Source organism: Mustela nigripes, chromosome 5 (assembly GCF_022355385.1).
Source record: "Mustela nigripes isolate SB6536 chromosome 5, MUSNIG.SB6536, whole genome shotgun sequence".
Classification (NCBI taxonomy): domain Eukaryota; kingdom Metazoa; phylum Chordata; class Mammalia; order Carnivora; family Mustelidae; genus Mustela; species Mustela nigripes.
The window spans coordinates 33560665-33574694 of NC_081561.1; the positions used below are offsets into that span (position 1 = coordinate 33560665).

Here is a 14030-nt window from a genome sequence, read left to right on the forward strand (position 1 = left end):
AGGAAGCGATTCTGTATCTGGGACTATCCACCCAAGAGAGAAAAGTCCCTTCTTACCAAATCCTGATCATTGCCCGCATTGTGGATTCCAGGCTGGACCAGGGAGGCAAAGCATGCAGGGGAGTTCCTTGCGTTGGGGGGAGTATTGACATCACATTGTAACAGAGTGGGGAGCTGAACTGAGCATCGAGTAGGGGACTTGGTGTCCCATTCTAATTCTGTTTCTGCCACTGCATGGTCTGTGGGGGAGGAGAGAGATGTGATCTTGCCAGCTTTGCGATATCCGAGGCAGAGAAATTTGTGGACTGAGGCGGGGCCCTCCTCTCCAGGGCCACTGTGTACAGCTCCAGAGGGGGCATGACCTGTAGCCAAACTTGGTCCCCAGGCACCCGCCCCTTGGCCCTCAGGGCTCCAAAATACCTCTGCCCCCGAGGTCCCCATATCTGGCCTCCCTAGCTGTGCATTCTTAGGGTTACATATTGTCATCTCAAATTTATCATTAGAAGAGTGTGCTGTGCGAAGCTCCAGACAGTTAGAGTGATCTAGAGTTCAGTCCGATTTTTTCTTGTATACTTAGGAGATGACATGACAGTCTGGGACTTGGTGAGAGGGTGCTACAGGAGAGTGGGTCAACGGAGGGCTGGGGAGAAAGGGTGGGGAGAGATGGAGAGGCGTGATGTGTGCGGCCCTGAAGCCTGACTTCTTTTCCTTTGCCATTTTGCCCATGGCCATGTCCTAATATGTGAACACACACACAAGTTCTTTTGCAAGAACAAATAAAAACAATTGTGTAACACACCACACACGCCCCACAGGGCCTGGAAGAGGAGCCCAGGGAGGGGTGATGCTGGCAGAGCCATGGGTGGTGTAGGGTGTCCCCCTCAAAAACCATGACCGACCTGTTGGCTCTGGCCCCTGTGGGGGTGGGGACACCTTCTCCTTGGAGGGAGGCCAGCATAAAATTCCTTGGCTGTCGCACCCTGTCAGAGAGAGAGAGAGGAAGCCTCTGATAACCATCAGCGGAGGTTTTGCAACTCAGTGTGTGGAGCCTCCTGGGCTGAGCAGTGCCTGCCTCCCTGGGATGGTCCCTGTGGCAGCTGCCAATGTTGCCTGTCGTCCGCAGCACAGTCCAGGGGCTGAGATGACTCTAGCCACACGATGAAGCCAGGGGGGTGCCCGCACGCCCAGGACACTGCTCGCACATTCAAGGTGCCGTCTGCACCTCGACTGGGGTCCGAAGCCTTTCACCAGCCTTTGGGACTGCCTCCTGGAGGAGCTCGACAGGCCCAGGCAGTGGCTGCCGGTGCCATCCGTGGGTGTCCCAGCCAACCCAGGAGAGACGGCCCCTTTCTAGGTTCTGAGTTGGCAGGGAAGCTTGGTCGGAGTTCCAGCAGGAGAGCAGCAGCCCGAGAGGCGAGCACCGAGGGGCCGAGGAGATGGAAGAACAGGTGTTCAAGGGGGATCCAGACACCCCTCATTCCATCTCCTTCTCTGGTAGTGGATTTCTCTCCTTCTACCAGGCCGGGGCTGTGGATGCCTTCCGAGACTTGGCCCCCCGGATGCTGGAAACCACCCATCGCTTTGCTGGGACGTCAGCAGGTGCAGTGATCGCTGCTCTGGTCATCTGCGGAATTGAAATGGGTAAGGCCTTTGTTCTGGGTGCCCTGGGGAAGTCTCTGGCGAGAGTCCCCGAAGTGGAGGCTGAGGATCATTTGGGGGTGCTTCGGGGACAGAGCCAGGCCTTCTGGGTGGTGGGAAAGGAAGAGGAGTATTGAGTGGCCAGCAGGCAGTCCTCAAATGGGACATTTGAGGTTGGGGTCATCCAGATCCCAGTCTCTGACCCACTGGGTGAGTGTGGACCCACCCCTCCCACTCCCCCAACACTCTTCTGCGATGCCCTGTGTGCCAAGGCCTGAGAGAGGGAAAGACAGCGACCCCCTCCAGCATCCTGGTCTTGGAAGTCATGTCAGGACACAGTCAGACATTGGGGTAAAGTGTCATTTCTGTTTGGCCTCTTTTAAAGTGCACATCTCCTTGGGTGGGGCAATGCTTCACATCTTTACCACTTTGGCAGGGTAGGTTTGTGAGCTCACCTTCTAGGTGGTTGGCGAGCTAGAGGCCTCATGGTTACGGGGATGAACCAGATGGGGAGAAACCGGGAAGGAATCCCAAGGATCTCACTTCACCTTCTTTCCTGCTAGTCCAGGTCCCCAGAGAGAAGGATGGGGTCCCACCTCTCACCCAGAGGGAGAAGCGCCCCCCTGGGCAGGGGAACTGGACAGATGCCAGGCAGTCCCACACGGCAGGTCTGGGCCAGCATCCTTTTGGGCTGCCTCAAGTGTATTTATTCATTCACTGTGCTACTGTAAAGAGCCCGTGCCCCTGTGCAGCAGACATTCTAGAGAGATGAGGCAGAAAGTAAACATTCAGGCAGGTAACTTGATGATGTCACCTCAGAATGCCATGAGATCTACAGATAAAATGATAGCAGGAAAGGGACAGAGAATAAAGTGGGGGCTATTTTAGGAAGAGTGATCAGGGAACACTTTTTGGAGCAGGCGGCCTTCGAACAGAGACCCGAGTGATGTGAAGATGAGAGAAAGAACTTTCCAGGCAGGGGAGTAGTTGGGGAGCCAGGGAGTGGGGCCAAGGAGAAGGGAGTGGGGGCCAAGGCTGGAGAGGCAGGCAAGGGTCAGATGGTGCACACTCAATGCTTGGAGCAGGAACAGAGGAGCACAGACAGGCTGTAAGGGGGTGACGTGGGGAGGCAGTGAAGAGTGTGTGCTCCAGGTGGATTGGATCCCAGCTCTGCCCTTCCACCATGTGGACCTGGGGCAAATTGTTGGATGCTCTATGCCTCCGTTTCTGCAACTGTGAAGCAGAGATTTTACCTGTACCTAATTCCCAGGGTTGTTAAAGGGTTAACTAAGCTAGAGTGACTGGTTTATCACAGTGCCTAGCACATGGCAACTGCTTGGTGTTTGCCAACTACCTGGTTGGGGATTTTAAGGAACCTCGACTGCTGGGCAGAGGGAGTTGGAGGGGGAAGGGCGGCTGCCAGGAGACTAGCAGGAGACTATGGCATGTGGGTCTAGGGAGGGATGAGCACGGCAGGCAGCCGGGCCTTGAGGGGCAGTGAGAAGCTGGTGGGTTCAGGATGTACATTGGAGGTTAGACCCAGTGAGACTTGCCAAAGGGCCAGAGGCAATGCAGGAGGAAGGGGTGCCGGCGGGCTGCCTTTCTGCCTGGGGACCTCTGTGCTGGGTGAGAAGTCTGTCTTCATTTTAAAGAATAATAGTGATGCCCATTCACCGAGTACCTCACGGGCAAGATAATTTTTTCCTTCAAATACCTCAGAAGTTATACATTCTTTCTTACTGTAAAAAATTCAAATCATGCAAAAATATATAGGGTTTTTTTCTTTTTAAAGCCTCTGCTCACCCTCCTTGTCCCCAGTTCCACTCTCCCTCCTGTGGCCAGTTCTAAGGGCTCTGCGTAGATCCTTCTAGATCTTGTTTTTCTTTTTCATTTAAAAACTTTTTAAAAAAATTCCAGTAGAGTTAACATAGAGTGTTGTATCCTTTCAGGTGTACAATTTAGCGATTCATCAATTCTATTCATTACTTGGTGCTTATCGTCATAAGTGTGCTCTTAATCCCCTTAACCTATTTCACGATGCCCCCACCCACCTCCCCTCTGGCAACCATCTGTTTGTTCTCCGTAGATAAGAGTCAGTTTGGGGGTTTGTCTCTTTTTTTCTTTATTCATTTGTTTTGTTTCTTAAAGTCCACATAGGAGTGAAATCACGGTATTTGTCTTTCTCTGCCTGACTTATTTCACTTAACATTATACCCTCAAGGTCCATCCACGTCATTGCAAATGGCAAGATTTCATTCTTTTTTCTGGCTGAGTAATTATCCATTCATCTATCAGTGGACACTTGGGCTGTTATTATAAATAATGTTGCAATAAACATAGAGGTGCACGTATTCTTTTAAATTAGTGTTTTTGTATTCTTTGGGTAAATACCCAATAGTGGAATTACTGGATCAGATGGTAATTCTATTTTTAACTTTTTGAGGAACCACCATATTGTTTTCCACGGTGGCTGCCCCAGTTTGCATCCCCACCAACAGCACACAAGTATTCCCTTTTCCCCACATACTCACCAACACTTGTTGTTTCTTATATTTTTGATTTTAGGCCTCCTGACAGGTGGGAGGTGCTGTCTCCTTGTGGTTTTGATTTGCATTTCTCCCCAATGATGAGTGATGTAGAGCATCTTTTCATGTGTCTGTTGGGCCCCTACATGTTTTCTAAATGCTCAGAGCCCTCTTTGAATATAGCAGTTAATGCTCCAGTTGCACAACAGACCCTAGAAAAACCTTCAGAAATGGGCTGCGTGAGAGCCCACATGCTCTCTTGTCTGGGAATCCCAGAACTCCTGCCCTTGGAAATAGCCTGCCTCTAGGATACTCTCCCTTTCCGGGTATCTGTGTCACTCACCTGCTCTGTTGCTCCCTCCATCTTCACCATCTTTACTGCGGCTTCTTAAAATACACCACCTGAGAGAGTCAGTGGAGTTTCATCCTCTGACATACACAGACTTGTCAAAATGCATTCGTTTCAATCAGTTCAACCCATACTGCCCAAAATGGACTCGGACAGGCTCTGGGAGGCATGGACAGCAGTTGGGAGGCACTGGAACTCATGGGGACACCTCACTGTAGGTGTGACCAAGGCCCGGACCATGCACATGCCCGTAATCAGGATGGAAGTTCAAGGAGGAGTGAGATGCACGTGGGACTTGCCCTTGTCATTCATCAACCAGTTCATGAGATTTACCCACGTCATTCGGTTTAACCACCACATAATTTACTGTTAACTTCCTTGTATAAGGCACTGTTCTAAGTCTGCGGCATATTAACTTACCTGGTCCTCCCAGCAATCCCCTGAGGTGAAAACTATTATTGTCTCCATTTACAGAGGAGGAAACTGAGTCACAGAAGGCTTAACTAACTTTAAAGCGATACACACAAGCACAAGGTAAATCTGGGATTAGAACATGGTCTGAAAAAAAAAAAAAAAGAACATGGTCTGGCCTCACCTTTTATTTACTTATTTATTTATTTTTATTAAAAATTTTTTAAAGATTTATTTATTTAATTTTTTTAAAAGATTTTATTTATTTGACAGACAGAGATCACAAGGAGGCAGAGAGGCAGGCAGAGAGAGAGAGGAGGAAGCAGGCTCCCTGTCGAGCAGAGAGCCCGAAGTGGGACTCGATCCCAGGACCCCGAGATCATGTCCCGAGCCCAAGGCAGAGGCTTAACCCACTGAGCCATAAATAAGCCAGGCACCCAAGATTTATCTATTTTAGAGAGAGAGTATGCACAAGCGGGGTGGGGGGCAAAGAAAGGGGGCAGGAAGGAGACTCTGCTGAACATGAGTCCCATGCAGGGCTCACTGTCACAATCCTGAGATGGTGACCTGAGCCAGAACCAAGACCTGGACACTGATCTGACTGAGCTGCGCAGGCATCCCTGGCCTCACCTTTTAAACCACTCTGTTTCTTGACAAAGCAGGGTCAGGGAGTACAAATACTGGTTGTACGGATCCTGGGGTCAAGGAAGTCTCTCGAAGCAGATGGGAATTTGCACCTGGACCTGGAGAGGCTGAGGGAGTAAGCCACAGGAATATCTGGGGACAGCATTCTGTAAAAAGGGAGAGGTGACTAATGTAACTCCCTGTCATCAGTCAGAAACAGCAAGAAGGAGGACTCCATTTCCTGACTTTCTTCGAGGATCTTTACCTCTTTCAGTGTATGTTCCATTAAGACTATAACACGGCTCATCTAGCCATTCTGTAGATGGGATGGCCACGACATAAACATCCGTGTTCATGTCTCTCAAGCCCACATAGAATGTTTCCCTAGGATATTCATTCACATTAACATTACCAGACCTGGGGTGCCTGGGTGGCTCAGTCAGTTAAGCATCTACCTTTGGCTCAGGTCATGATCACAGGGTCCTGGGATCGAGCCCTGTGTCCAGCTCCTTGCTCAGTGGGGAGCCTGGTTCTCCCTCTCCCTTTACTGCCCACCCCCTGTTTTTGAGCTCTCTCTTTGTCAAATAAATAAAATCTCTTAAAAAAAAATTACCAAACCTGACTATTCTCCAAAGTGGTTGTACCCATTTAAACACTAGCAGTGTGTGCAAGTGCTAATTTCCTTACAATGTCACCAGCTCCTGGAACTGTCAGACTTCAGTTCTAAGTCAATCTAATGAGTGTGAAACTACATCTCATTTTATTTTGATTATTTAATCTTCGTATCCTGATTGGTAGTCATGTTAAGCATGAATTTGTTGTATGCATTATCTGTGTATTTATTGGCTACCGTGTGCCCTCTTCTGCGACCTGCCTGTCTGCTCTTGAACTTTTCCTGTTTTCTTTTTCCACCATTGCCTTGTTCTCTTTAATTTGCAGCTGTTCTACCCACAAATCAGGTGTCAATCACAAGCACTGCAGCTCTTCTGTTCCACTCCGTGGTTTGTCTTTTTTTTTTTTTTTGAGCTTTTATATTTGAGTTTATTCTTCATTTAACTTTTAAAACACTACTATAGTTGAATATTAAAACAAAAACAATAGCAAGTAGTGAGCTATGATTATAGTCCTTCACTCATTCACTACTGCACATAAGATGCCAGCAGTGTTATTCACTGGCCCCATTAAGAGGTCTGACACTGAACACCACCCCTGGGATGATGTTCATCATCCTCATATGCTTCCCCATTGTAATGGTGCCGTCTTTCCTGATTTGGATCAAAGTCCACCAGTTCTACCTGGTCCATTTCATCAGTCTCTTCGACTTCCTTCCTCTCAGGTAGGAGTTTTTCCAGCAAAGAGAGTTTATCAGGAGACAGAAAGCCATTCTCAGGAAAATTTACCTTAAATTCGATGATGAGGCGACCCTTTTCATATGGCCTACGATAAATTGGCATGCCTTCATTTAGCACACACTTGATATCTCCATGCTTGACAATTTGACCTGGATGAGAGGTGATGACAATGGTTCGGTTGTCAAGAGTAGATATTGGCTTTTGAAAACCGCACAGTGCTTCAACCAGCTGTATGTCCATACACATGAAAAGGTCTTCTCCTCGCCGAGTAAAAACAGCATGATCCTTCTGATCTAAAACAATGATAATATCTCCTGGTTCCAGTCCTGGTTCTTGGTCTCCCTCACCATGGAATGTTATCTTCTGGCCATCTTTCATGCCTTTGTCAATATGAACTTCTAGAATCTTCTTCTCTCGAACTATCTTCCTTCCATTGCAGCTTTTACATCCATCTTTAGGACTGATCTGTTCCCCATGGCCCTGGCATTCCATGCACACAGACTGAATTTGCTGAACCATTCCAGGTCCTATCTGATGAATTCTTATTTGCATTCCAGTACCTCGGCAATTGGGACAACACTCAACTGCTGCTCCTTTCTTACCACCTCGGCCTTCACATTTATCGCAAATCACATTCTTTTGCAGAGCTAGTTTTCTTGTTGCACCGTTATATAAATCTTCTAAGGTTACTGAGAGCTGATGCACAACATTTTTACCTCTCCTTTCTCTCTGCATTCTTCCTCCTCCTCCAAAAAACATATCAAAGATGTCCATGGGGGAGCCAAAACCACCACCAGCTCCACCTTCTTTAATTGCCTGTTCACCTCCTTTGTCATATAATTCCCTTTTCTTTGCATCAGAGAGTACTTCATAAGCTTGAGAAATCTGTTTAAACTTCTCTCCTTCATTTGGATTCTTATCAGGGTGGTACTTCAAAGCCAGTTTCCTGTAGGCCTTTTTCAGTTCTTCTTGGGTGGCATTGGGTTTGACCCCCAAAACATCATAATAAGTGGTTTCTTTCACCATTTTCTACAGCCGGTGAGAGGGCCGAGGCCGATGTGGGGGAGCGGGAAGGAGCGCGTTGCTGGGCGCAGCTCGGGTAGCCGCCGCTCCTCCGCGTCTCACCGAGCGTTCTGGAAAGTTCCCTTGGTTTGTCTTTTTATTTAGGATCTCTTTTGTCATTCAGAAATCTTAAGCACAGTCAAATGTATCAGTCACTTCCTTCTACATTTTCTGTGCTTTCATATCTTTACTTTGTTACAATGATCTCTTCTGTATTTTCTTTCTTTCAAGTTTCTAGGGGTTGGTTTTTTTTTTTTTTTTTTGCTCTTAATTAATTAATTAATTTGCTCTTAATCTTCATTAATCCAGCTGGATTTTATTTTGTGGCTAGTTTGAGGCAGAAATCAGAAGTTTTCATTGTTCTGCCCTCACACCATTTATAGGCAATCCTTTTCACAGTGGTTTGAGATGCTCTCTTCTGGCTCACTCAAGTGTCTGGATTCTCAAGGGTCTGTCCCGGGAGTCTCTCTTCTGTCTCCGTGGCAAATTTGTATATTTCTGCACCACAGCTCACTGTTTCGATCACTGTAGCTTTGTTACACGTGGCAATTCCTCTCCTCTGCTCTTTTTCTGAGTTCTTCTTCAAGTATTGCCTCTGTTATTCATGACCCCTCTTTCTCCTTGAGAAAAAAACTCTGTTGGGATTTTAATTGAAATTATATCTTCCCATTTATAAATCTAGTCTCTTTCTTCTGGCCTTTTGTGAATCAAGAAGGATTCTGTGTCTTTTTTTGGATTTATTAGCTTTTGTTGCTCTGAAGAATGGGTTCTTTTTTCCAATGGCATTTTCTAATCTAATTGATTACTGTTGATATAAAGGAATGTTGATGGTTTTTGCATACCGATCTTGTTTTGAGCAAACTTGTGAATACTCTAAATAGTTCCAAAAGTTTGTTGGTAGATAATTTCATATTTTGTATGTAAACAATCACCATATCTCCATAGAACCAGAGGTTTATCTCTTTTTTTAAAAAAAAATTCTTTGGGTTGCCTGGGTGGCTCAGTCAGTTAAGCCTCCGACTTATGATTTCTGCTCAGATCATGATCTCAGGGTCGTGAGATCAAGCCCCATGCTGGGCTCTGTGCTGAGTATGGAGACTGCTTAAGATTCTCTCTCCTTCTCCCTCTGCCCCTCCCCTCCCACTCGTATGCACATGCTCTCTCTCTCTTAAAAAATAAAAATTCTTCAACACGTGGCATGTGGGGCCTCTCTCCTGGTCACACTCCCTCCTCTTCTTCCAGGCTGGGCTTTCTGCCCTGAGATTGCATGTTTTTTTCCTGTGAGAACAGAGGCAGCAGTGGGTCCACCTTCTGGAGACACGTGCCAAGCCCTGTGATAGGACCAATTTGGGGTACGTGAAAATGTTTGTAAAAACACTTAGCACAGTGCCTGGTTTTCATTAGTGATGCAGTAACGGTTTCTGTTCCTTCATGCATTTACCCAAGAATAGATGGTCTTTGTGACAACTGGTGGGGGCACTCAGAATTTCCAATCTGGTCAGAAGTGGGTCTGGGAACTTGCCTCCAGCTGCAGTTGCATAATTTTGAAAAATAAAATAGCTTCTTATTAAATAATGGGGATTTGGTGGATTTAAAACCCCATCTCTGCTTTAGCTATTACTTGGCACCTTTCCCCCAATAAAGACTATATGGTAAGAACTTCCTTCTTTCCTTCCTTCAACAAGTATTTTCTTTTTCTTTTTTTAAATTTTATTTATTTATTTGACAGAGAGAGAGAGTAAGAAAGCACAAACAGGGGTAGTGGCAGAGGGAGAAGCAGGCTCCCTACTGAGCAGGGAGCCCAGTACAGTGCTCAGTCCCTAGACCCCTGGATCATTACCGGAGCTGAAGGCAGACACCCAACCAACAGAGCCACCCAGGCACCCTTCAACAAGTGTTTTCTGAGCACATGCTAGGCTCTGAGGGGACACAGAATTATAACACAAAATGAAACTCCACCTTCACCCTCAAGGAACTTAAAGCCTACTCAAACTTAAAGGCAGATACGAAGTGGGTATAATACAAGAGAGTTCCAACTGAATGCTGGCCAATTCAAAGGCAGGGGAATGCAGAGGAAGGGAGCGACACCTCCAATGGTTGGAAGTCTCACAGAAGTGGCATCTGAGCTGGTGTTTGAGAGGTGAGGAGAAGTTCACGGGGAGGGATAGGTCGGGCAAGTGCCTAGGCTTCTAGTGAGGACAGGGCATTACAACACAACAATAACACATGGGGAAATGTGATGCCCCCAGGGGGTGGGGACCCTGTACCAGTGTCAGAGAAGCGGATTTTGACTCTGTGAGAATTACCCAAGATGCAAAATGGCCGCTCCTAAAAACCCAGTATAAACATAATTCTAAAAAGAAAAATTTTTTTCATGATAGGATACCATGCTCTACTGCCGTAATTTTACTGTTCTCTACCAGTTATTAAAACAACCTTCATTATATCAGTGGTCCTTAGGGCACCTGGGTGGCTCAGTGGGTTAAAGCCTCTACCTTCAGCTCAAGTCATGATCTCAGAGTCCTGGGATCAAGCCCCGCATCGGGCTCTCTGCTCAGTGGGAAGCCTGCTTCCCCCTCTCTCTGCCTGCCTCTCTGCCTATTTGTGATCTCTCTCTCTGTCAAATGAATAAATAAAATCTTAAAAAAAAAAATCAGTAGTCCTCTCAGCTGCACATGCGAATCACCTGGGGGGCTTTTAAAATGTCCAGTGCACAGGCTTCTCACCAAGCGAATTAAATAAATCATGATCTCCCAGGGTGGAACCCAGGCACTAGTGCTCATTCCAATTACAGAAGTTTCCACTATTTCAGCCGTGGGTAGGGGGAGACCCAGTGCGCTTTGAAACACTAAGATGTAAGGGCACCTGGGTGGCTCAGTTGTTAGGCAACTTCTTTCAGCTTAGGTCATGATCCCAGAGTCCTGGGATCAAGTCCTGCATCAGGCTCCACGTTCCGTGGGGTGTCTGCTTCTCCCTCTGATCTTCTCCCTCTCACGCTCTCTCTCTCTCTCAAATAAATAAGTAAAATCTTTTAAAAATATATTAAAAAGAAAAATTAAGATGTATGACCTCCCTAAGACTCGATGAATGTCTGATGAATTTCTGACCAGGCAGTGGAAATGGTTCGGGCATTTCCTATGCAAACCTGCCAAAGGCCCATCATGGTCTTAGACTAATGACAATTCTCTGATTATTAATGGGGAATGGCTTTTTCCAGGATAAAGAGAAACCATTTCACTAGAGTGCCCTTAGGTTGTATTAGATTCTGTGAATTCCTCTAACTGGCCATAAATGAGGAAGACTGATTTTTGATAAGGGATTTTTGGTCCATCCCTTCCCCTTAGCCAATCCACATGTTGAAATCACTTTTCGGACAAATTGGTAGATGCCCCTGGCCCAGAGCTGCCCCTGACTGTCTTTATTTTTCTCTTCTTTTTTTTTTTTTTTTAAATTTTATTTTTTATTTATTTTACTTACTTTAAAAAAACATTTTTTCTCCCCTATTCTTCTCCCCACTTTGGTCTTTAACTTCCAAAAACAGCTTTGTTGAGATTTAATTCACATACCATCCAATTCACCCACTGAAATCACATAATTCAATGGTTTTTGGTATATTCACAAAATGGTGCATCCATGGCCACAATCATTATAGAAGATTTTGATTACCCCCCAAAGAAAGCCCATACACCTTTAGCTGTCACCTTTGAATTCCTGCAAACCACCCCCCAACAAGGGTCTGGAAGTCACTAATCTACTTTCTGTCACTGTAGATTAATCCAGTCTGGTCATTTCTTACCAATGGGATCCCACAACATGTGGTCTTTTGTGTTCAGCTTCTTTTTATATTTTAAAAAATATTTTTCTTAGATTTTATTTATTTGAGGGGCTCAATCCCAGGACCCCGGGATCATGACCTGAGCTGAAGGCAGACGCTTAACAGACTGAGCCACCCAGGTACCCGTAGGCATCTTTAAGTAACAGTGCACCTGTTATAGCCTGTGCTACTGTTTCATTCTTTTTATTATTGAATAATATTCTATTGTGTGGCTATCACCCATTTTATTTATCTGTTTGTCATGTGATATACATTCAGGTTGTCTTTGCTTTGGGCTTTTATGAATAACTCTACTTAAAAACCCTCATGTTATGTTTTTAATACTTATTAATAACTTTTCTTTAATGAAAAGATTGCAAACCTGTCAGAGAGGGCAGTATCATGATTTCCCAAGGACCCATCCTATAACTCCAGTAATTATCAGCATTTACTAGCTGGATTTCAGCCACAGACTCCCTGCCCTGCTTGGCTTTGTTTTGTTTTCTTTCTTTCTTTCTTTTTTTGTTTTGTTTTCTAATAATTTTAAGCTCACATGGAAATTGCAGGGAGCCTCACTGGGCTCTGTTTTCCGCACCAGTGTTCCAGAGCAAGTGTCTCTGTGCAGATAAGGACTGGGAGCCCAAGGAACCCCAAGGGAACAGGGCTTGTTGAACTGCTCGTAGCCCAGATAGTGAGGGGCAGGCACCTGCTCCCGAAGCTGTTCCCCAGTTCTTCTCAGTGGGTGAGGGGAGTAACCAGCAGACAGAGCTGACATTTAGCTGAGCTCATCAAATGACTTTGTTTCAGCCTCTAAAAGTAATAATTTTCCAATACTTCTCACACTGCCTTCCCAACAATGATAACTCTGGCCTCCCCATCCTTGCCCGCACCGCCCCAAACACCCAAACCACTAAATAAAATAGTAAAAGGGTGGGGCGCATGATCAGGGCTGGCTTCGGGAGCTTTTCTTTTCGCTTCCACAGCAGGTAGACTCAGGATGCCTCTGTTCTCTGCCTCTTTGCTCCAGCTGTTCCCTGAGGAATGCGTCCCTGCTTCTCTCCCCATGGAACATCTCCCCTGCCTCCAAAGCCTACCTCAGACGTCACCTCCCCTGAGAGCGAATCCTGATTCCCTTCAGGCACTGAATCCTTCGAGCTCCCACAGTCGGCTCTCCGATAGCGCTTGTCTCACAGGCCAGAATCCCTACGGGAAAGAGCACCTGACTAGGAATCAGAGATTTCTGAGAACCAAAGTGTCCCGTGGCCAGATTATGAGCCTAGCTGGCCACACGCATTGTTTTCATGTGGTCTTTCACAGTAAGATTTGGTAAGGAAGGAGGTGGGGTTCAAGCCAAAGCTGGTGTGACCCCAACATCCAAACTTTGTCCACCCCTCCTTTCCCTCTGGTCCCAGGAATCCACTCAGCAGTGAGTGACCTTGGACAAGCCACCTTGAGCTCAGCTCAGTTACTGTACAACAGGGGAGAACAGTGCCTGCCTCCCCCTCTCCACAGCCTCTCCCCTGACAATCACAGTGGTCTCTATGAAGGAGCATTGCAAACAAAGGGACTGATAGTCTACTTGCTTTGGTTGGGTAGCAGAGGCTTCCACAAGACGGAAGAGCATTTCTCACTCATGTGGTCTTTGCACTCTAGTCCCCCAAGGCCACAACTGACCACAGGGAAGACTGGAAAATAGAGACTTTATTCTGGGAAGCCAGGTTTTCACTAAAAATTGCAGGTTCCAGCTACTAAGGGAGAGGAAGAGAATGGATGGTGGGAACAGCTAGCAGTCTCTGCCACAGCCACCATAGTTGGAGATATGGTGGTGATGGAAAAACTCAGTCCCTGTCTGGGACCAAGACCATGATTCCATAATTGCCAGATCAAGTCCAGTGTGTTGGCTGGGAGGGTCTCATTTCTGAGCCATCAGTAGGCTCCCCCACCCCTCCATGTTACCTGGGGGTGTGAGTGCCTCAGTCTTGCTACTGGGGCCTGGGTGGGGCACCACGACACCCCTTACATCCCCCACCAAAAATGACCTTCTGGTTTTCTCTCGAGAAATATTACCTCCTCCCCAAACACCTTCCCATTGTACTCCACTGTATCTCTTTCCATGATCTCTAGTTTACCCACAGAATCTGTCTGCCTGTCCTAGTGCTTCATGATATATGGTCTTAATTGTTTCAGAAGCTGGGTCTTATTTCATCAGCTAGATTGGGTGAGCCAACTGAGATCTCATGGGTTCCCTGGCTCCAC

At 46.6% G+C, this 14030-nt stretch overlaps 2 protein-coding genes across 2 annotated transcripts in view; one reads left to right on the top strand and one right to left on the bottom strand.

Annotated features, from left to right (window-relative positions):
• The first annotated feature begins 1180 nt into the window (after nt 1-1180).
• PNPLA1 (patatin like phospholipase domain containing 1) overlaps nt 1181-14030 on the top strand; it is a 42871-nt gene continuing 30021 nt past the window's right edge. The window contains exon 1 of the mRNA XM_059399017.1: nt 1181-1640. Coding sequence (XP_059255000.1) covers nt 1436-1640 — 205 coding nt within the window. The 5' untranslated portion in view covers nt 1181-1435. The remainder of the gene's footprint in view (nt 1641-14030) is intronic.
• LOC132017210 (dnaJ homolog subfamily A member 1-like) lies at nt 6565-8041 on the bottom strand. The gene has a single exon (XM_059399015.1). It carries the CDS (start codon nt 7922-7924, stop codon nt 6728-6730), a length of 1197 nt encoding a protein of 398 aa, XP_059254998.1. The 5' UTR covers nt 7925-8041; the 3' UTR covers nt 6565-6727.